At 52.3% G+C, this 23,808-nt stretch overlaps 1 protein-coding gene across 1 annotated transcript; it reads left to right on the top strand.

Annotated features, from left to right (window-relative positions):
* On the top strand, positions 1–7,219 carry SPATA19 (spermatogenesis associated 19). The gene is made up of 7 exons (XM_073320602.1): positions 1–45; positions 162–218; positions 1,198–1,314; positions 2,613–2,704; positions 3,261–3,338; positions 4,798–4,882; positions 7,012–7,219. The coding sequence occupies exons 1-6, from the start codon at positions 1–3 to the stop codon at positions 4,871–4,873; spliced, it is 465 nt and encodes a 154-aa protein (XP_073176703.1). The 3' UTR covers positions 4,874–4,882; positions 7,012–7,219.
* Positions 7,220–23,808: the final 16,589 nt, after the last annotated feature.

Here is a 23,808-nt window from a genome sequence, read left to right as displayed (position 1 = left end):
ATGTGTAAATCGGTTGGCCGTCGGTTCCCACCCAGCAGCGTGCAGGTAAGGGGGCGATGGGGTTATTCTCTGGCTTAGCTGTGAGCTCCCCATTAGGCTGGGGCGGGGGAGGGGGGATGCACAGGGTTCATGCCAGCCTCACCCTGTCTGATTCCTTGCAGGACATTAAAGTTGTGGAGACCGAGATGCTGTCCGTGCTAGAGCACTGGCTGAGGAAGGTGAGGATGTGAGCCAGAGAGTAGCAGCATGCCCGAGTTAGTGAAATCCTAGCCAATAAGACACCAGCAAGGACGGTAACCAGGGAGCGGGTTACTTTGTTAGCACCCAGATGGTAAAGGGGGGCACTAAGCCCCAATGAAATCAGTTCAGTGCCTGGACACTGAATTGGGGAGGATTTTAATACCTACCTACCTTGCTAAGCCTAGAGGTGGGGTCGGGGGCAGGATCAGTTCCTGGATCTGATGCAGAAATACACTACTGCTAAGTGGGGGCATCCTGGATTTTAATGCCTGGTTACCTGGATGCTAACTAGGAGGTAACCACATTGAATGCCCGGTTGTCTGGATGGGTACAGACCAACGGGCCTGGTTTTGGTGCCTTGGTACTTGGATGATAACCAGGACGGAGGGAAGAAATATGGTTTTCATGCCCATCTGGCTCAACATCGGGGCTGTAACCACTCTTGTTATGAAAAAGAAAATCTTGGTGAGGAGACTGTCCCACAACACAGTGGAAGAGCTTGCATTTTTGATCCTCAGCTGTTAAATGTCCCTGATGGTATTCTGGGGACTTTGGTTCAACTCTGCTTGGAGAGTACTTTAAGCCAAAGGCTCTGAGGTAATTACTTTGCCTCAACAGACATTAACAGTGGATCTTCTTATTTGATACACACCCAGCTAGGAGACTACATTCTAGCCTTCTAAGAGGACTGGTGTGGCAGGTTCCACTCTTCCACCCCTCTGTGTTCCGAAGAGGGGATGGTACCTGCTGGGAAGCAAGGGGCCCAAGTGTTTTTCCCTAAATGGATAGTTGCTTTGTTATTAGCTCTCAGTTATAAAGAAGTATAAAGTAAAACCCCAAGTGCCTAAGAGCCACTGAGGTCTGATACCTGCACAGTTCATTCTAGTCACTGCTCTCCCTCAGGAGTTGCAGGCAAAGCTGCCTAGGAAAGATATTACTATTTTGCTTCTCTTTCAGATTGAAGAAGAAGCTTCCAAGATCTTTAAGCAGAAACTGGAAAACAAGGCAGAAACCAAAGCAGAAACCAAAGTGACCCTTTCTGCTGGCCAAGATTCAGGAATGATAAAGTCACAGGTATCTCCTTGGGACAGTGTCCAGGGGGCGGTGTGTGGAGTGAGAGGTGGATGCGTCCTATGACGCTGTACAGGAGAAGGTGGAAGAAGCAGAGTCCGTGTGGCATATCCCTAGTTTTAACACACTTCTCTCATGGTGCTATGGGTAGGATGGGCCAGCATGTCCAGTGGGGTTACACCAGGGAGGCATTAGGTGCTCCAATACCTGAACAGTGGGTGAGGTCTGAGAACTTCAACAGAATAGGAAACAATACTCTGTTTTCCCTCTGCTGTTGATACCAAGCATGGCTTTGCCAGTGAAACTATAGCAGCTACAGATGGCTGGACTGTCTGTCATCCCCTGGAACTTGGTTTAAAACATTCCTTGTATACACCAAACCCCTTAGGCAGCTGGGCCAGGTTCCCAAGGGCTCATTGCTCCCATTCAGGGCCAGGTTTTCAAGAGTTTTTTTCCTCCCTCTTTGGCATCCTCCAAACAAGGGCCACATTTTCAAAAGTGCTCAGTAGCCAGCTCCTCCCGGCCTGCCACTTATGTGCCGAACTCTTTTGAAAATCTGGCCCTTGCTGCTTAGAATGGAGTCCTTCTCCACAGAGGACAAACTTCCCAAGCAGTAATTCCCGTCTTCATTTTGGTTTGGCTCACTGTTTCCTCCTTCTGCAGTTTAAGGGGCTAATCAAATATCAGCTACAAAAGTACAAGGTGATCCGATAATTTGAGGAAGGCTTATCCTCTTGTGTAGGCAGCATTATATACAGATAGGTAATTGTGTTATGGTTTTCCTCATCTTCCTCTGAAGCATCAATTGCCAGAAGCAAGATTTAGTGACTGGTCCAATGTGCATTGAAATCAACTGAAAGACTCCCATTTGACGTCCACGGACTTTAGATTAGACTCTTAGAGCGTATAAGGCAAGGGACTGTGTGTGTGGTTGGGTTTTTTCACCATGCACATCAATGGTTCCCTATGATGCATAATGATGTCAGGATACAGACTTGCTTCAGCAGTGGTTTGATCCGGTATGGCAAATCCTGCTCTCCCCCTATGTTCCACGTGAACTTGAAAAGCAACCTTTCCACACAACTGAAATGTCACCCCTGAATGCAATGCAGTAATAGGCACTGCTCAGCTGCATTTGGCATTCACCATTATGATCTCATTAATGCTGATACAAAGTAGATAGTAAAGGGCTTTTTGTTTCTTCCTGGTGAAGACTCTGAGCTGCATTTCATCCTATTTCCCTTCATGCCAAGATTTTGCTGCTGTGAATAATAAGATCTGCTCTCCCCCGTTTTTCCTAGACTGTTCAAGTCTCTAGCACGAAACTGCCAGTGTCCTCATCTAGCCACGGTCTTCTGGAGGAGAGGACAAAGATCCAGTTCATAAGATGGAGGTAGAGTCCCTTGTACCTATCCCCTGGGAAGAGGCAAAGGGTCTGATTCTGCAAGGTACTGAGCTGGCGTAAGAAAGCAGAAGCCCCGTTGAAGTGAGAGGTGGGAAAAAGAGAAGGCAATGAGCATCAGTGGGAGCCAGGATGCTCCGGCCTGGACCAAAATACCAGATCTTCAGCTGGTGTACATCGCTGCGGTGAACGAAGTAGAGCTGTGCTGATTTACGCCAGCTGAGGATCTGGCCCAAAGTGGGCAGTGTTTGGTCATGGAGCTGTGGAGTTTATATGCAACTATATTGCAATGTATTAAAAAAAAATAATCGCAACCTTTTACAGCATCATGCTTACATGTCAGCAATTTTGATCTCTTAGGTTCTACTAGAACTAACGAGGAGCACTTTTATCTTGGAGGATACAGTCCTCCCATTGGGTACACTGGGATAACACAAAGATTGGGGACCTCCGCAGAGCTGGGCTTGGGCGGCATGCTGGATGGTTTTTATTGGTGACCAGGCCAGCGTCATAAAACCACCTGAATGGACTTGTGTGGTTCTTGCAGTCACACCCGGGTCTATCGAGTATCGAGTGACATCAGGAATGAAGCCATGCGGGAGAGGCTGGAACAAGTGCGAAACAGGTGAGATCCTCTTGGCAGGTCCTTTAAACACCTGCCAGCCCATACTCAGGTCACGCCCAAAAGGCACCAGGTGCTGCCCCCATCCACTGTAAGACACAGTCCCTTCCTCAAAGAGCTCACACTCTCGGTGCTGAGCACTCTGGATTGTGTGCCGTGGGACTAGGCACGTGCTGGAGTGGGGCCAGTGTGGTGGGGCCCTAGGGTAATATTGTCAGGATCCTGGGAGAAGGTCAGCAGGACTAGGGGTAGGCGCTTGGAATCCCAGAGCCAGTATCGGGGTCAAGAGTCAAGCTGAGGTTCGAGTCAAGATAAGGATCCGAGCTGGACGCAGAGTCAAGAATCCAGCTGAGGGGCAATACCAGGTAATGGGGTCGGGATCCCAGGGGTCGTTCGGGAATCGGAGGCGAGATCAGTACCGGGAGCTCAGAAACAGAGAAGCAGGCCGGTGGTGGAAGCTAGCTCTGTTGCCTGGACACATCCTGGTATGCCTTGCTGGCTCTTCTGACAAAGAGGCGTACCAGGACTGCTAAGACCATGCTTTCAGATCACTCAAGGTGGAACTTCCTGTCGTGTTGAGCCTCTGCAGATTGTGGGTTGCCGGGAGTGGCCAGGTTACAGTTGCTGCTGCATGGCACTGTGGGGATGTTGGTTGCCGAGTAGCCCTGCAGGTCTGGGTTCAAGTTCTGCTGATCCTTAAAAATATGGATGTGTAGCCAGATACTCAGAGTGGGCCCCTAGTGAAAACTTTGCCAGGCCTCCATAATAGGGAGAGAATTCAGACATGTTTGCTGCTGTTCAGATTTGTCACCCCTTGGAAATCCAACAAAAGTCCTCGAAACTAGGTGTTCTTCCAGAAGAAGAGTCCAAGTTCCCTGGCTATCCAGAGTCTTCATTGGCTAGAGAGATCAAGCCAATGGTCACCATGCTACTACAGCTGTTCTTCTAGCTGGAAATTAACCCCTTGTCTCCTTTCGCACAACAGAAGAACAAGGGGACTTTCAATTAAATTGCAAGGTGGAAAATTCAACTCTGATAAATACTATTTTCTCTCAACATGTGATTAGATTGTGGAACACATTGCCACAGGATGCCATTGAGACTAAAGAATTAAAGAGGGCCAAACATTTCTCTGGATAAGAAAAATATTCAGTGTTCTAGTTAATGCAAAAAGAAAAGAATTTCGCAAGGGATAACAACTCCCTGCTTTAGGGTTTAAGCCAGGCTCCAGTGATTTGAGGATGGGGTGAGGCCTTTGTGGGGGCTGGAGGGCTCTTGCACCTTCCTCTGAGGCATCTGGTTCTGGCTACTTTTAGAGACAGGATTCTGGATTAGATGGACCGTTGGCCTGCACTCAGATCTTGCAGTGATGGGCACCTGTGCAAAACCGTGAAATGGATGGATAGAAGTTCTCCCCAGTGCATTGCTGGGTCTGACACCTCCCTATAACTTGTTTCTTCAGCGTGTCCCAGGTCATGCTTCAAGCAATGCAGAACAACAGGTCGAACACCGATATCCGAGCCACCCTTTCGAGCTAAATACAGCAGGTAAGGCATGTAGGCCAGGTAGGACATTGGAGAGGAGTCTCAACTCATTCCTTGATTCAGTGCTCCGAGCTTCCTCAAACCTGCCACCTCCATAGACCTGACCCTACAGAGTGAACCCTCTGTTCCTGAGGTTAGAAAGGAGCTTGCTCTCCAGTTTAGTCCAGCCCTGAGTTTCTTCCGATCACTGCTTCACCAGCTGGCTTCCCCCAGCTAGTTCCTGGGCTGAAAGTAAACTTAGGTCCATGATGAAGGGTTAACATTTGTACTGAGACATGTAGGTCCAAATAAGCGAGTGTCAGGATAACAAATAAAAGCGATTTTTCCCCAGAGTGAATCATGCCAAGATTCCCTCCTGGCCTCTGTTGCTGGTGCTGCAGACCTGGGGCAAGACAAGTTGTGACCTCATGTCACACCTGGCCTAGGCATCCCGGGGCATCTGAAAGTTGAACCCTCCTGGTGGCTCAGTGGAACCTCGCTGGCTTTCTCTCTCCTATGGGGAACCTCAGGGCACGTGGTCCCATGCCATCCTGGCTGGCTAGTTTGGGATCGTGTCCCCTGGCATTCTAAGCCACCCAGGGGGCTGAGAGTCAGCCCACCTAAATCAAGTTCTACCTGGAGCTGCTTCCTGTCAAAACCTGACTGTGGCCAGGGAAGCCATCCCAGCCAGCAGCTCGTGGCCATGTCAATCTGTGAGGGCAGGGCCAGAGGGAAGGCACCAAGGTTCTCTTCTGTTGTCTGGGGCATGCTTGACTGGGCCTTGCACACTACTTTGCCCTGGCTGATAAGTGGTGATTCTGTCCTGCTTTGCTTTCTGTTCTCAATGGGCCCCGATGGCTGTTCACCAAGAATTCAGCGGGGGTGGGGGGAAATGCCGATGGTTCTGGGGTCTCTTTGTATCTTGACCCCCAAAGTCAAATGCCGGGTTCTGGCCTTGGCTCTGGTGGTACATAGGGGAGGGAAAGGAGCTGCCATGACCCCAGGGCAAATCCCCACCTGCAGAGAAACGCAATAGATTCTGGCATACGCTCCAGGGCTGGTCTAGCTTATGCTGGGGGTTGTACTGCCCTCTGGAGCAGGGAGTGTCCAGGAGACACAGAGGTGGTTCAAAGCCACCTTTCTCATCCTCCTCCTCAGCTGCCACTCCTGCATGATATCTCCCAAGAGGCTCAGCGCAGAATCTAGCCCAAAGCCTGATCCCTTCAGTAAGATATTGGGCCCTGCCATGGCCTGAGCCAAGCTGACTAGCTAAGCAGCTCTGAAACTCAGGACCCTTTAAGGTGAGCCGAGCTGGGCAGCCACATGCTGAGGCCCCTCGGTGGCCATGTTTGAAGACGTTGGCTTTGACATTCCCGTGCCAGTGCAACACAAGACAAGAATCCTTGTCTTCCCTATGGGGCAAGGAGGCTTAGAATAATAGCATATCAGGGTTGGAAGGGACCTCAGGAGATCATCTAGTCCAACGCCTGCTCAAAGCAGGACCAATCCCCAATTTTTGCCCCAGATCTCTAAATGGCCCCCTCAAGGATTGAACTCACAACCCTGGGTTTAGCAGGCCATTGCTCAAACCACTGAGTATTCTTCCCCCTACTATGTGAGACATAGGTGCTGGAACTGGCTCGAAGTGGATTCCATCATAGACAGGGTTTATTTACAGTTTGGTTCAATGGCTCTCAGCACCTCCCACTACACAAATTATTCCAGCACCCTTGTTATGAGAAATCATTAGTGAGTGGGATGCTGAGGTCAGCCAGGCTCCACTCTTGGGGAGGGTCCCTGGATGTGGAACACGCTTTCCCTGGACATCCAGCAGAGACTGATTCCTCTGACCTGTAAGGTACGGTGCCAGGTCTCACCTCCCGATGAAGCATTCGTTGGCCTGTCGATCATTGCAGACCCATGTACTAAGGCTGGCGAGGACTGTTTGCAATGCCTGGCCTGGAGCGATGCTGTTGAATTTTTTCATGGGCCCCCAGGCCATGGTAATCAGGGCATAAAACCCATTAAATAACGGAAGTGCTTTGTCATCCCTGGTGCAAGGCGCTAATCCCATTTACCTCCTTAAGGTCCTGTCCCATTGGCCCATCTGATGCTGTAACTCTTACTCACCACTCCTGCATTTTCTTTTGCAGCGTTTTGTCCAGCCTGGGGCTCCTGCTGCAGAGACAGGCTGCATTTGAAGTTTTTCCTCCAACCATTTCAGAGCAAATCTGGCGAACCTAGTGTTAACTCCTGTTTCGTAAACCTGAGCTGGTCATAAAGATACTTGTTATGTAGAATGTACCCTGGTCTGCTGCTGTGCTTCTGTCTACCCTGCTCTAAGGTGAAGCGGTATTCGAGTGGGGAGTCTGTGAGGCTCTCTGGCCTGCTTAGCAATGACTGCCCACAAGATGGGGATGTTTACTTGCAAGATGGCAGTGCAGAGAGAAAGAAGAGGGCCGATGGGTATAGGGGAAGGCGAGGGAGGACGTGAGAGAAGTTGAAAGACGAATAAGGGAATATGCACGTCTGTAAAAGACCAGAGGTTTCCCTCCTCTGCCATGTTCTGCCTGCCTGCCCCCTCTCTTCTGTTTGCCTGGTAGTAAGTGCCCTAGGTGCTTTCCACCTATGTAAGAAGGGACAGACCCTGCCCCAGATGCTGACAGTTTAAGGCTGGACCGAAGTTAGGGAAAGAGGAAATCCTGGTTCTTTATCAGTGTCAGTGGGAAATGTTTTTAAGGGACTGAAGTGGGAAGGGGCCTGGGAAATGAACTCCTGGATCAAATGGATGGTGTCTAGCCTGAAATGGCCAGGTGGGGGTGCTCTCATCCCTGCAAGTGCAGCAGATGCAAACCAATCCTTGAGGTTTCCCTGCCGTCCTCCTTGCTCTGCACACCATGTAGCTAGAGCAGTGCTGGCAGGACTGTACAAAAGCCTTGCTGTAGAAAAGTCCCCTGATGCTCTTCATAGTAATTATTATTCTTTTATTATTTGTGTCATTGTGTCACCTAGGACTCCCTGGGTCCAGGACCCCATGGTGCTAGGTGGTGTACAATCACAGAACAAAAAGGCCGATTGCAAAGTCTTTGAAGTAGGGATTATGTACAAGACAAAAGGCACCAGCTGATATGGACAGACGGGCATGGAGACCATGAGGCCATATAGGTCAGCGTGATTAGCAAACCAGCAGTCTAATGTCACTCATCAGCTGCCTTGTCCAGTAATTGCCTTCCCCACCCCTATAACCACCATCTTCCCCTCCGCCCCCCTACTTCCTTCTCTGGGACCCTGAACCTGTTGATGAGTCCCTCTGCTTTCATCCCTCCCATCAGACCCCACATGGAGCATTGCACAATGCCTGGACTCACCTGCCGCCCATCCTTGCTCCCTCACGAGCTGCTCCTCTTGCTTGTTTGGCAACAACAATAAGCCCTGCGACAGGGAGAGGAAGAGGGCAAAGCCATTATTATTGCTATTACAAGCCCAGCTTCTCTGGGCCTCTGGCAGGAGTGAACTCATTAAGTGGCTCCAATGGAGCTTTGTTCCACGCATGATTGAGCCCCGGGGGGGAGCCAGTGCCCTGCTGCACCTGTGTTACAGGGAGCGCTGATTCATGCTGGATTAAAGGGAAACGAATGGCAAATGAGGTCATTCAGCCATGACCAAGCCATTAGTGTAGCTAAATGGTGCTGATGAAGCTAATCAAGGTGTTTGTTGGGTCATGGATTTCGCAGGCACAGGGGGCTGTGTGTGGCTGTGGCAGGAATGCTGAAGGGCCCATGGTCTGAAAACTCATGCTCGGCATGGTCTAAGTGCTGGGCCGATGCGGAAGTCCTAAAGCAGGCCCGGGTCATTCCGCAGATGGGTCCAGGTTGCCGGCCTGGGGCTAGAAGTGGAATCAGGGAGGGAGGCTGGAATGCCTCCTCCGAGTGAGCGCTTTCTCGGGCATTGCTTGGAAAGACCAGTTGGTCATCACTCGGGCACAGTGGGAGGCCTGGGAGTTCCTCAGGACAACTGACCTCTCTGTAGAGACCTTGACTGACAGGCAGGTATTTTAGACTTCCTTACATCAGGGCTCAGAATCCGCTCACCCAGTGCCCGTCTCGGCACCTCTCCGTGCTCACGTGCCTCTCCCTGGACGGAAGAGACCGAATGGTGAATGGCTCCGGGAGGGGGAGCGAGGCTTTGGGCAGCAGGCTGAGCAGGCAGTTAGAAAACATGCTTTTGTGGTAGATTCAAGGAGCCAAAAAAATCAAGGTTAAGAGGTGACTTGATTGCAGTCTGTAGGTACCTACCTGGGGAACAAATATGTGATGATGGGTTCGTGTAGCAGAGAATGGTCAAACACAATACCATGGCCAAAAGTTAAAGTTAGAGAAATTCAGACTGGAAATAAGGCCTACGTTTTTAACTGTGTGGGTAATTAACTATTGGTAGTTAATTGTGGTCGGTTGTGATTGGTTCTCCGTCACGGGCAACTTTTAAATCAAGATTGAATTGTTTTTCTAAAAGCTCTAGGAATTATTTCAGGCAGGTCTCTAGCCTGTGTTTCATGGAAGGACAGTTACGATGATCGCAAAGGTCCCTTCGGGCTTGGGATCTATGGATCTGTGAATTCGGAAGGGCCCCCTGTGACAGTAGTGGTAATTTCCTGCAGTATTGTTGGGAAACCTTATTGAATTACCTTTAAATATGAGGTGCATTGTATTCAATGAGCAGTTTGTCATAGGATGGGCCAGGACTCTATGGAATCCCTCGAGAGACGGATGTGACAAATGTGAGACTTGGGAGTTCAGAAGACTCTCCTGAACAAGGGGCCGGACAAGAATGGCCTTTTGGAACAAAAAGTGTGAAGCAGTTTTCCTGGGGAATATCTAGGGGGAGGTGAATCCAAATTCCCACTCTGGTTATGCAAAACTCCACCCCTTTGAAGCCACACCCTGAAAAGTGGGCCATTGTCTGTCTGCTTATTGCCTGTTACATGAGGCCAAGGTAAAAGGCCCACGCTCTATAAAGAAAATGTGAACTATTCGTGGTGGTTCTGGTTCTGAATCTGAGACAGTTCTGAACTTGTAACCATGGGGAAAACCCAGTTTAGGATTTTGACTCCTACCGGAGCTCATAGCTGGAGTCAGGAGGAATGATATCTGGAAAACTTTTTAGCATGTTCTTAAGTTCGGTTTTCTTTTTTAATAAGTTTTCTCTGTGATGCTTTCACCTTACGAACACATGTGCCTGCTTGGAAAGAGCTGTGTGATGACTAGTAACTGTGGGCCATTATGCTGTTGGTAACCTCTGGAGAGAAAGCAGAGCGCAGCTGCTGGCTGTTTAGGCAGTGTGGGTTGCTGGGAATGTCACAGTGTAGGCAGGGAACTGTGCAGCCTGGAAAAACCCTGGCCAGACGGGAGAATCTTGGGTCATTACCCACGAGAGGTGATGGCTGAGGAGCCAGGATCCTAGAGCGGGGACGCAGGTGCAGTTGCCTTGAACTGTGACACCCCCATTATGGTTATTTGCAGGGGTACCCTCTTCAATCTCTTCCTTCCCCTCATCACCCTTCTGCTCTGCCTAAAATAGCACGGCCAGGTAAAGCCTTGCTCAAGTTACTTAGCAACAAACCTCACCGTCGTCCTCCAGTCGGGGCTCCGCTTACCTTTGACAGGGTTCAGGTACTCAAGCGTCTTTGAGCCAAGCCACAGTAAGGGCTGAATGTTGAGTCCCAAGGGCTTGTAGGAAGGTGTTTATCGGCTCCGTTGCTTCCTCCCAGGCGAAGCCGTCATGCGGATGAGAGGCCGCAGTGGGTAGCTCAGCTGCGGTTTGCATTGCTGTGCCTGGCACCCAAGGCTGGGGGCAGGGGGGAGTGTTTCTAAGGGAAGCCCCAGTTGCCTGCCACAGGCAGACACCATGGCTTGAGGCACAGTTGCAGCACGTCAGTGAATTATTGATCGGTGTTAATGTTACAGCTCTGACAACACCATTACTAGCTTCGACTTCATGTTTAAATCATCACTCCAGCAGCTCTGAAATACGCCATCTTTTATTGAATACGTGCTCAACAGCTCTTTCTGAGCCTGTCCCCTTCTTTATTCTCCATGCTATTGCTCGGGCCTGTGGGGAAGGTGGGCAACAAAACCAAGTGCTACTGGGATGAGGCAGATGGAGGGGTCGGGGCTATGGGCGAGCAGATGGAGAATGCATGCAGTAATGGGGCTGGCTAGGGGTTTAAGTTGGATGATGCAGTCAGGTGGAAGGTGGGCACCAGGTTCTTAGCGGGGCAGACAATAATTTTGGTTGTGGATTTTGTTCTCATTTGAATGACCTAGGGCAGCAGGTTTGGGATGTGGATAACAGTTGGTGTTGAGGGTCACCGGCCAGCGAAGGGGTCTTGGGGCTGGTAGGTGAGCCAAGGTGGTGCTGGCAGGTGGAGAGGGTTGGGGTACCAGATTTGGGGATATGCAGAGCAGCACAGGGTTCATGCTACTGGTGAAAAGAGATGCCCTCTTCACCGAGTGAGAGGGAGTTGTTTGCATCTGCGGGAAAGAGCAGCAACCGGTGCCGGGGCTGGAGAGAGACTTTGCAAAGGTAGAGCTGCCGTGGTGCATTCTTATTTGTCAAGGCAAAGTTGTGGCTGCGTGAAACTGGAGCCCAACATGAGAGTGTGTGGCACTGAGCTGATTAACCAGCAGGTGGGAGTAGGCCAGGCAGAACTGATCTGTCACAGACAGGAAAGGAGCTAAGAGAGAGTGGCAAAATTGTTCAGCCCTGTTTTCCATTATGTGGCAGGCCCCCAGTGTCAACCCCCCAATCCCTCAAAAGCAATCCAGCCAGAAGCTGTTCTTTCAAAGTTTTGGTAACTTCCTTCAGGGGCAGACAGAAGTGAGCAGGCACAGGGCGAGATGGCAGAAAGCAGCTTTGAATTCATGATGGGGCGCTCTCTCCCTCACCTCCACCCCTCCACCTTCATCGACTGGGGGAGCAGGGGGAGGCTGCGAATAGATGGGGTTGCAGATGTATATTTAACCCCTTTGCTGCTGACTGATAACAGACATGTCTCGGACTTGCCATCCCATGGAACAGCAGGGTGGGGGCTCTACATCCAGCCAGCTTCGTCCTGCCAAGGAACTGGATGGACCCACCATGCTTTTGTATCCCCTCCTCCATGCCCACCCCAAAGCAGCTGGAAAAGGTCTGGCGTGTCTGTGAGCTGGCCCTTGTGGAGCACCAGAAAGGGCCTCCGGAAGGAGTCTCCTGGAGCAGGAGCAGCTCCATGGGATCTGAATGTTTCCCTGCTCCTGGGCAGCCAGAGAACCACGGAGATGGAAGAGGTATGGGTGCCCCAAAATGGGGCCTTCAGGGGCACCAATAGTGCAAGCTCCTACAATGCTGCCCTGGGATGAACCTCTCCCAGTGAGCTGGAGAGAGACACGCCCCCCAGGGCGGCAGGGGGAGCTGTCTCCATCCCCCATTCAGTGAGATGGACGCCTGTCCACTAGGCAATGAACAGAGACCACCAGTGTAAGTCCCTGAGCAGCTTCACCTTGGCCACCACAGGCCAGGCTGGGCCTGAAGCCTGTCACTTGGTGGGGAAAGGTTCAGTATCTCATGCATACGCCCATGGAGCCATCCAGTGCCCATCAACCCTCCCCCTCCTTTGTTGCTAGTGACTGGGCAGTACCCAGTACGCTCTGGTCAGCCTGCCATAGGACAGGAGAGCAAAGAGAAACTTGCTCCCGCATCTACTAGCACCGACTGTGAGGCGCTCGGAGACCCAGCAGATTGGTTGCGTACCTTGGAAGAAAGCCACTAGCGTATTTTCCTTCCTGGATATTGGCCGGTAGCATGGTGTAGTGGATAGGTGCCCTGGATGATGAATGAGGATAGCTGGGTTCTATTCCTGGCTGTGCAACTCACCTGCTGCTTGCTAGATGTCCTTGGGCAAGTCCCTGTGCCTCAGTTTCCCTAGCTGTACAATGGGGATAATGATCCCAGCTCTCTTCAGTAAACCCCGTAAGAGCTCTGGCTGTAAAGCACTACAGAGCAGCACTAGTATACAGCTTGCACTTCCAGGTGCTTGGCATGGGAAGCCAGGGAAGGCATTCTAGACAGCTTCTTACCCACCCATCAGTATCTGGGCGCCCACCCGTCTCCTGTCCTCCCTCACACCCTCTCCAGGGTGTGCGCGTGCTGTGGAGTGTGTGTTTGTGTTTTCAGTACGTCAGCGCTGCTCTGGGTCTGGGTGAGTGCAGGCTGGTCGGAGTGCGCCTGGCCCTGGCCCTGGGAGAGGAAGGTTTGCAATGGACGGAGTTCAGCTTGAACCTTGTGCTGGACAGCTCTGTGGTGCTGAGGCACGGAGCTGTCCACTGCAGCGGCACCCTGGAGCATTCGCCTCCGCAGCGAGGCTGGGCCAGGCCCTGGAGCCCTGTGAAGATAAGGGCCAAGCCCTTGAACCTGGCACTCTACGTTGCCTTCTCGGAGAAGAGAGTGGAATGGCCCCGGCAGCCCGGGTTGCTGTGTTCTGTACTAGTCGGAGTTTCCGAAGGGTGGATGCCTGACTTCCCTTCTGCGGCCAGATGGCGCTGCTGGCCCAGTTCTGAAGGCTGCATGCTCTGACTGAGCTGTGGGCTGTCAGTACCAATCCTCAGGATTGCCACGCTGCCAGCACTGTCCCACTAGCATCTCCACAGGCAATCCCAGAACAGCTCTGTGGCACTGGGTGAGGTGCACTCCTGCCTGGGCCCTGAACCAAAGGAGCAGGAAGGGGAGGGTTTGCCAGGTCGGGGGGTGTGGGGCAGGTACCCATGAATCCATGTATAGATGGGATGGGTGGGAGCTCATGCACTATTGCACTTTCCAGCTAGCTGCTCTGTGTGTAAGTTCTCCCGCCCCTGCCAGCGTACACTGACCCTTGAGCTGCGTGGTCAGGGAAAGTAACCACAACCTCCAATCTGGGCTGCGTTTCAGCCCCTTGCCGGACCTGGTGCACAGGGGCTGTAAAGCAGCAGATCTTACCTGTGGGGGCGGTGTTTCCCCAGCACGACGGCCCTGCGTGGCCTTCCCCTGTGCATGGACATGCCCAGAGTCGGAGGGGCTGTGACCAGGGCACTTTGTGCTCTGGCCTTGCTCAGCTGCTGGATGGCTTCTTGGGGCCTGTTGTAGCCGGAGGTGCCAGTCAGAGCAGCCCCGGGACTGCTTGTGCTCACGCTAGGAGCTGAACTGTCTCCTAGTGGCTCCAGCACCCTGGAGGCCCATGGGCAGCATTTTACACTCTTGGCCTCCGGAGAGGGGCAGCTTAGAACTGGGGCAGGTGGGTTCTGTCCTCCTCCAACATGTACAGGTGCTGGTCAACCCCTGTGCTTTGTGTGACCTTACAGGTCCTTTTGCCCCCTCCACTCCTAATTCGTACATGGCTGCAGCAGCTGAGAGATGGAGTTGGAGGAGGCAGAGGCCTTAGACCCCTCTTGAAGGCAGCACTACCCAGTGGACAGGATCCAGGAGCCCCATGTTCGATCCCCAGCTCTGTCACTGGCTCTGTGCCATGCTTTCCTTTGCTGGGATATGGGGATAACTGTGCCCGCCTCCCAGGAGCAATGCAAGGCTTGTGCATCCAGTACCCTAGAGCTGCAGAGGGTTCTGCTTCTCCCAGGCACATCCACGTGCTACCCCTCCTTGCTGTTAGGTCCCTCGCAGCCCGCAGAGAGCCGTGTTGTCTCCTTGCATCTGGAGTGGGCTTTGCCTCGCCCCTCCTCTGCTAGCACAAAAGGGATCTTTCCCCACTTGCATCGCTGAAGGCAACAGACACGAATCTCAGAATATGCCAAGTGTAATTACAGTCCCTGCAACAGAGTGCCCTCTGCCTCCATCCCCAGCCAGGACGGTGGAGCCAGGTAACCCCTCCCTTAATGCATGCAGCCCCCAGGGAGCAAACTGTCAGCACTATTGCTCTGTGCTCCCACTCCCAGAGAGAGGGAGAGAATAAACTTTCATCTTTCACGCTCAGGATCAGATGTAAGATGAAAGGCGAGGGGGGAAGGCAAACGCGCGCTCACCTGGTAAAACAGCAGCTGCAGAGGTTATGGTGACCTCACTGTCTCGCTTACTCCACTGAACTCCCCCTGGAGTCCAGGCCCACCAAGGGCCTTCTTGCCGCATATGGCGCTTACCCCATCTCCCTGCCATCCCTCACCCTACATCTGGCACTCTCCCATCTCCACCTTGCATAGGATGATCCCCCTTTCTCCCCACACCTATCCCGGCACTGAGCCTTTGCCACTAACCCTAGTTGTGCCCCTCCTGCCTCCATCACAGAGTCAGTCTAGTGCAGTGTCTCTTTGGAAGCAAGGCCCAGGCTGCCCCTCCCCACCCTCCCCCCCAGCTGGATTACCCCCTGCCTGTTCCTACAGTGATTGCCAGCTCTGGGGTCATTCCTCAGGGATTGCTGTTGATCCTTAATACCCAGCACAAAAGGCCTTTTCTAGAGAGTGGGGGGAAAGGTGAGAACACACAGCCGCTCCCCACTGGCTCCTCTGGGCCAGCCTCTCTTCTCCCCGTCATGCGCTGTGTCTTCACCAGTCGTGTTACCAAAGCTGCAACCTGTTACCACTGGGCAGCTGTTCCTCTGACCTCCCCTTTCTGGGGCTGGGAGCAAACACTGGCAATCAGACCAGCTGCCGAAACGCCCGTGGGTGAGCGTTGTTGGCCAGGAGAGGCTCTCTGCCGGAGCTCTGGCCCTCGCCATCAGCCTGCCTGGCCCGCTGTGCTGCTCGGAGCTGCCCTCGAGGGAGCAGGCTGTACGCCTTACACCCCCAGAGCAGTAAGGGCAAGGGGTTTAGCCTCGCTCCCTGCACAGAGCGTGCATCCCACCAAGTGTGCCTGGGGGCTGCTGTTCAGAAGCAGCTCAGGGGGGTAGAGCTGGGTGGGGGGGGTGAAACTGGATGAGCAGTGAGTGCTGAAATCTGGAGCGAGGGGCAGGGGCAGAGCTGAGTGAGAGGCCCCGGCATCAGCGCAAGGGTTGTTTGACTTCAGGCCTGAGGGGTGTCTGCAGAAGTGGACTGAACTAGCAGGGGTTGCTGCACCTCAGCCTTGAAGCATATCAACAGAGCTGGATGGGGGCAGAGGCCAGGACAAGTGCAAGGTGCTGCAGATAAGATGGGACTGCTAGGGTGGGGCTTCCCTGTTCAGGAGCAACCCTACTCCTCTCCTAACAGTTTCCGCCCTAGAAACAGGACTGCACTTGCCTAGGCATAGGAGAGCAGGGCCAGGGAAGGGAGACCGATAGCAAACTAGGAACCTCCTGCTAGGGATTCTGGAGCCACCCACACATCTATGGGCATGCTGGTAGCATGCCCAGGCTAGTTCAAGACTGTTGGGGGGATGGAATAGGCCCTTCTGTGCCACGTCCCTCTGAACTGCAGCCAGCTGTGCGCGGCTGTGCGGGGGTTTCTCTGCCCTATTAAGAGATTTCAAGGTCATTTTCAGGCCTTCGCAACATACCCCTGTTAGGACGGGCCTGGAGCGGTCTGTGCCCTCCCGCCCTTTCGGAGGGGACTGGAATAGCAGCATGCGCTGTCAAGATGCATCTGTCGGGAACACACACCCAGGTGCATGGCAGAGCGTAGCCGGGGGCAGGGCCGTGCATTCCTGCATTGGCTGCTGTTGATACAGTCTCGATTGCATTTTTATCAGTGTCACCATCCAATATCCCCGGGCTGCTTTGTCTTTGCTTTGCTTTTTATCAATATTACTGTCTGATCCTCTGGTCCCCTTGCTTTGGTTTATTAATCTTGCCCTCTGATCTGTGGGTAGCAGCCATTCGTTATATTCCAGCCCCATCCCTTGCTCCTCCAAGCCCAGATGCCATGTTTAATTAGATTTTTCTCCTTCATTCCGCCAAACGCAAACTGAACACCCGGTATCTCTCTCGTGCTAGAGTTAGGGCCTGCATTCCCTAGTATTAATATTCCAGTACCATCGTGGGCCTGTGTTCATCTCGGGGCTAAAAAGTCCAGAGAGATCTCTCATCATGAGCTTCTCTTTGGATGAAGAGTGGGGAACTGGCTTTTAACCCCTCCTCTGCTTTTATACAGTATTACGACACCTGGAGTGATGCGAAAACACAGGGAAATACAATGTCCACCATGGGGAGTCAGGACGCCTGGGTTCAGGATGTGCATACATTCAAATGATCAGAGATGGAGCACGTGACGCAAGATTCCTGGTTCTGTTCCTGGCTCAGGGGGCTAATGTGTCTGGGGATTAGTGCAGGGGATCTGGAAGTCAGGACTCCTAGGTGAAGTGATTCAAATAATATTCGCCACATGCTCTGTTCAGCTAAGGTTGCTGTTGTGTTGTTTATATAATTTATTGAATGAATCATTTGTTTTGCTCGTAATTGAGCAGCTCTGCTCTTAGAACCCATCCTTGGCTGTGGGAGGGAGCATGTCTACAACACAAGACTGAGAGTCAGACCCCCTGGGCCCTATTACTGGCTTGTTTGACCCTGAACAAGCCATTTAAGGACCTGCTCCTGACCCATTTTCATGCAAGTAGCACGGTTGTCTGCAAAGGGAGTGTTTGTGGGAGGTGGGCTTGTGGGGCAAGCCCTGTAAACTCTGTCTCGCTTTGCTCTGCAGCTCTCCCGGAGGAAGCGAGAGGAATGGATTTTGGTGAAGTCACTGGGTGAAACATGCTGTACAACTGGCAAGCGTCATTAACGAAGCAGGGGCCAGGTGTGGAGCTGGAAGTCTGCGCTGGGAGCCTCCTGCTGCTCATCGGGAGCTTTTCCAGATCAGAGGGAAGGAAGATTGTTTATGCAAAGTTGGTCAGCTCCTTTGGGCATGAAGGAAGCTCATCATTGTTTTCATGTATCTCAAATCTTTTGCCAGTTTTGAAGATGAAAACTCTTCCCGCATGGTGTGGAAATGTCTGGTGCCCTTTTCACCAGTGAGACATGTTTATTTCCATCTCCGCCTCCTGCCTGCTTCAGCAGGCTCTTGGGTTTTCCTGGGTCTCTCTTCCTTTGCCTTTCCCTTTTCCCTGTGGTCTTGGGCTACTCTTGTTTCTCTAGGTCCTAGGGAATCGGGTCATGGTTTGCAAAAGGGACTCATGATTCCCCAGAATCAAGGCACCCAAATCAGAGGCTGCTTCTGGAAATGTGCCTTGCCTGCCATCCGTGTCACCACACTCTCAGGCCTCTCCAGACAAGGATGCTCCTCTGTGGAGGGCCCATGCTCTGAGGACAAAAACACTCCTCGGTTACTGGCCCCTCAACTGTCTCCACCCCCACCAGGACACCCCCTTGTGCCCTGTCCCAGCCTCGCTGCCTTCCTCTCCCTCTCACCCCTGCCTACAGCACCCCACTGAGACCGCCTCCTTCCCCTCCTGGCATTCTCTTCCCCCTCCTGCAGCACCAGGTACAGCGCTGGCCATGGCTGGAGGCAGGATAATGGGCCCCAAGGACCAATCATGCCATAGGATCTGGGCTGTTCCTGGGTCTGGGAGAACGGTCCTTGCCAGGACTCAGTCCCTCTGGTTTTGTGTCTTGCTGGCTGTCCCGCCCAGGTGGGGTCACTCAAGTAGGTTTTGTGGCCAGCTGCTGTGTGGCCCTGTGGGGACTGGGCTGGAAGACCTGTTGCTGATTTGAGAATGGCAGGCTCACCTTTTCAATGGAGATGGAGCGATCTGGCATCATGCAACTTCCTCCAGCCCCTGCCCAGTTCCTCTCCTCTGCTTGTACCCCTCACAGTGGCCTGTGCAGAAGCACTGGGCTGCTGGTTGCAGTCCTTCCTGACCTACTCTCCTTCCCTTCCACTCCCGCAAGGTGCTCCCTGTCTGCAGGAGCAGCTGTTGGCACCCAGAGGGCACAGATAGACGCTGCCTCCCTGGGGCTCTCTGCATCTCCCCTCTCTCCCCCTCGTCATCACAAAGCAGTTGCCAGAGGAGCATATTTCCCTGAGTCAATAGAAATCTAATTAAGCTATTTATCTGGGAGAAGCAGCCACTCTGGGTCAGCGTTAGGATCAGCAGGAAGAGGCAGAACTGGTGGAATGGAGCAAAGGCAGGACCTGTGTTTGCACGCATTGAAGACAGAAAGCAGCTCTTGGGGGAGAAATCCTCACCCCATAGGGAAGAAAGGGAGAAAGCCCCTGGTGCTCCCTTGGCAATGGGGTAGGGTAAAAGGCAGACCAGCCAGCTTGCGATCCAATTCAGCATCCCCAGCGGTGCTGAACATTACTTCAGAATAAGAGAGAAGCCAGCACTCTGACTGAGAGGCCAGATCTTGCTCCTGTTGATTTCAAAAGGAACAGGAGCGGAGGTTGACCAATCAGCAAAGACCGCTGGTGTGCAAGGGAGTTCCTCTCTCCCCTTGATTTTCAGTGGACTCTGGGCCCCTCGCTGCTTTAAGCCCCTTTTAAAAATGCCAGGCTGCATTCCTCGAGGCCCAGCTGGTCCAGAGGGCCATCAACCCCGCACTGAAACACAGGGAGCTGGGGCACTTTAGCAGTCTGCTGGATCAGACCCAAGGCAAGTGTGGAGAGAGGTCATGTTTAGCACTGTCACCACCCCCATTTTACAGAGGGGAAACTGAGGCAGACAGGAAGAGCGTGGCAGAGCCAGGAGCAGAACCTAGTTCTCTGTTCTGTCCCAGCCCTGCATGCTAGATCATGCTGCTGCCCAGTAGCACTTAAAGGAGTTGGGGAGGAGGAAGGGGACGTGTGTGTGTGGGTGATGGTTGCAGCCAGATGACAGCAGTAATAACACAGCACAGGGTTTTCCTCATGCACATGCTGGAAGCAGCCTTCTAACCTGCAGTCTCTGCTTCCTGCAGCATAACCTGCCTCTCTCAAGTCTCAGCAAGACCTGAAGAGCTTGTTTCAGGCCATTTTGCACAGCTGGTCCTGCTAGCTGCTGATTGTCACACTTAACAGCCTTTAAATGAGCCCCAGCTGGGCTGGCAGGAGCCTAAGGGCCTTGCTCTCAGGGAGTAGCTCAGTGCCCCACAGGGCCAGCAGTTCTCTGCATCAGAAGGAGCTCTCTCTGCTACCCATAACAAGCCAAGCGGAGGGACTGGCTGCTTTGTTCCTGCTTAAAGAATTGCCCCCTCGGTAGGACATGGCTGGTCACCTGCTGGGGTCCGCAAGATCTTGTGGAAGTTACAGAATTGCCCAGCTGGCCCAGTGCAATGTTTTCCCTGTGAAATGTCCAGCATGGGCCAATGCCAGATCAAACAAACCATTGGCCTGTTTCTGTAGCATTAGCTAAAAGTTAATGGCTATACGCACCAGTTAGTACGCTCTCCCAGAGAAGCTTCCAGACCTTGGCTTTTAGGCCCTAAACCTGCAGAGACTTAGGCAAGTGCTTAACTTTCAGCATGACTGGTCCCGTTGTCAGCCCCTCAGAGCAGGGGCGGTGTTGTTCATGTGTGAGTTCAGCACCAATGTTTGGCACGGGACATTTATTATACGTCATGCACCCTATTTTCCACTAGGGGGCAGCTTTCAGCATGCCAACCATCCCCGCGAAGGGCTTGTCTCCATTAGAAAACTATACCACTTAACTATACAGGTATAGTTCAAGAGAGCCAATTACTCGCACTCTGGGGGCGGGGGTTTCGATCAATAGAAAGGTGTTTCCCTGTCTCGCAAGGGGAATAAGCTATACTATATAAAGCACCTTTACACCAGTGTAACGGTGTCCACACTAGGGGTTGCACTGGTATAAAATTACACCCCGACCTGCGGCGGCACAAAGCTGAGCGCACACCAGGCCTAGGAGCCGTGTTTCTGCATCTTCCACGGCTACGAACTCCGCTCTGCTTGAGGTATGTTGTGCTTTCCTAAAAGGCCCCCTGCTCTCCACTCCCCGGGTGGTTTTTCTGTACAGTTGGAAAGACGCTGCCTCTTTAACTAAGCAGCCTGCTCTCTTACTTTTAAATTGACTTTTCTTCTCTAAGCCCTGGGAGGCTTTTCCAAGGTGCACAGTCTATTCTTGGGGGCTTTAATAAGCCTTGAGTGGCTTAAGACAAAACTAAGTTTGCCCTAATCTCTCATAAAAACACACCGCTTTTTGCCCTTCTATTCCCGCAAGGACTTAGCCTGAGGTTTTCCCTTCTCTGTAGTGTTTGTCTCTCAGATTGAAAGGAAATGCCTTGAAAATCCTCCTTTTAAAAATCCCCCAAATCCTCAGCTAAAAACTGAGTGGGTGGGGCTGGCGGGAGAGGCTTCTTTCGCTGAGACACCCGCCTGCCCTGGCCCACGCATGTAGCGAGCAAAAAAGCCTGAGTACAACGTACTTACCTGCATCCCATCTCTCAGGGCCGTTGGCATCTGGTTTGTCATTGTTTATATTGAAGCAGAGTCTAGAAGCCATAATCAGAAGGAGAGCCCCATTGTGTTAGGCGCTGTACAAGGCTATGGCAGACCGTCCCTACTCAAAACATCTTACAGGCTCAACACGGGGGGAAGGGGAGCAAAACAAACAAAGTGATCAGATGATGGGGACAGGCGGGGGGTGTCTTGGAAAGGAAAAGAGAGACTAAGGGGAATATTGGGGGGTGGGGGGAGGTTGGGACATGGAGGGTTGGGGAATGAGGCTGAAGTAGGATTGGGAGGAAGCTGGAGTGAACAACCAAGCACAGTCCATGCAGGGCTGGCTGACCCCATGGCCTGGAATCCCCACTTCATGTTCCAGCAGAGGTCTCCGAAGCCCAGGGCTTTATGGGCAGGGCGCTCAGTGGACACCTGCTGCAGAAGCACTTAGGAAGTCTCTCAGTTAGCAACGGCGCAGCTAAAGCATCTCTGTGCCCCAGTGACAGCATTGCCTGAGGGCTGCCGGTAGCCGTATGGGGCCATCCCACCTAAAGGAAGGAGATTGGTGGCCATCTTAAAGCAATGAAGAATGTCACTTGGGCTCCAGTTCAGCAGAGCTCTGAAGCATGTCAAATCCCATTGGCTTTGCTTAAAAGTGAAGCACCTGCATAGTTGGTTGGATCAGGCCCCGTGTTTTTATCACTGATTGATCTAAAGTGATTGCACAGCTTCCTTTAATAGATCTGTCTTGTATGGGAGAATAGCATCTCACTAACTAGCTCTTTAGGAGCTATGTGTGATGATCCACTTTGGCCAGGTCTGAAATGTAGCCTCCTCTGGGGTGGAACAGATCAGTGGCAACGTTGCGCAACTGTTTAAAATAGCATGTGCAGTTCTGCTGTAGCATCCCGGTTCAGAAGAAGTTAATGGTGCAGGTAACTAACCAGTCCTGCAGCCCTCACGCTTGCTGGTAACTGAGTCCAGGCTAGGAAAGGTGGAAGGTGCCCAGAAACTGAAGCAAGTTTTAGCAATGAGGGATAGGGCTGCAGGTGAGATTCTAATGGCAGTAGATCATGACTGTTCCGATGACGCTAATCGTCTGTAGTGCTTTGTAAGTGGCAACCATGGATGCTGCTGATGGGTGCAGTGGGGATAGTGTGGATCTGAGGAGGTCCCTACCGGTTGTCTAGAACTGAAAGCAGTTGTTATAATTATCAGTTATTCATGTAGCTGCTGTGAAGGTACCCGTGTGCTTTGTAGACTATGACACAGTCCCAGCCCCCAAGAGCTTGCTGCCGAATCCATCTGTACGTTACAGATGATGGGCACTTTTATGGGTCTCATCGCTGCAGTACCGGAGCTCCTTGCCAAGCTTCAATGCCATAAAATCCCCAGCCCCCCTCTGAAAAGGGGAGCATCCCACATCCCCCTGACGGGGACACGGAAGCACACCGAGGGGAAGTGACTGTTCTGGGGTCAAACCAGCCGCTTTCAGCAGAGCCTAGGATTAGAATCTGGCACTACTGTTCTCCCAGGCCTGTGACTTGACTACATGACCATCCTCTGACCTTTCTTCTGTGTAAGGTGCTCAGCTGCTATCCTGAACCTGCTCCTCTCTGAGGGCACATGGCCTCCACCAGCCATAAGGGAACAGTATTGAAAAAACACCCCACCACCAAGCCTGGCCAGGTTGTATTGAAGATACCTGCCCTTCCCCTGTGTGCCATGGTTCAGCAGTTTGAACTGTGCCCTGAAGGCTGGCTGGTTTGGTTTTCGTTCTTTCCAGCGGGCAGCCTCTTTGCTCCACTTGGCTAGAGCCACTGACCTTAATGAAATATAAACCCCCAACGGGATGTAATCCAAACTACTGCTTGTGTGTTAAGTGCCAGTGAAATGCACGTTGTGGTCTCCTTACTTTAACGTGTGCCACAGTGAACAGGCTAGTGGGTTAGCTGAGGCAACAGAGGGGATGTGAGACCCAGGGCTGTATCTATATGGAAGCAGATTGCAAACGAAGACTCTGATCATGCAGTGAGCTTTGTGCAAGTAGATGCCTGAGCCTGTGCAGAGCCTCTGATTAACTGGGGCTCTGCTCGCCAGGGTCTGCTCGTGTGAAGTCATTTGCAGGACTGGGTCCTATGTCCATAAGCTCTTTAAGGGACTGTCTCTGGTGGTGTATTTGTGTAGCACCTAGTCCCATGGGGCCCTGATCCTGACCAAGGTTTTTAGATGCTACCCCTATAAAATAAGGAATGAAGTAGGCAAACGTGCTGAGCTGGGTGCTTTAGAGCCCTTAGATGTGTAGGTAGCTGTTAATTCTGATGGTCTGTGACCTGAGAGTGGAGTTGGAGAGACAAGGTTACACAGCCTTAAGCCCCATATGCTGGTGTTGGCCAGTAGCTTTACAAATGCTCTTCTAACTGTGGACAAAGACCCCTAAGACTGGAAGGGACCCCGAGAGGTCATCTAGTCCAGTTCCCTGCACTCAAGGCAGGACTAAGTATTATCTGGACCATCCCTGATGGGCGTTTGTCCAACCTGCTCTTAAAAACCTCCAGTGACGGAGATTTGTGGGCAATTTGTGATTATTTTAAAACACCAGTGAAAATAGCTTTTGCGGGCAGGGGAGCTCTGAAGATCTCTGAA

The sequence above is a fragment of the Lepidochelys kempii genome, chromosome 22 (genome assembly GCF_965140285.1).
Source record: "Lepidochelys kempii isolate rLepKem1 chromosome 22, rLepKem1.hap1, whole genome shotgun sequence".
Taxonomy (NCBI): Eukaryota; Metazoa; Chordata; order Testudines; family Cheloniidae; genus Lepidochelys; species Lepidochelys kempii.
The sequence above is the reverse complement of the archived record's forward strand: the minus strand, read 5'-3'. Positions and strand labels throughout refer to the sequence as shown.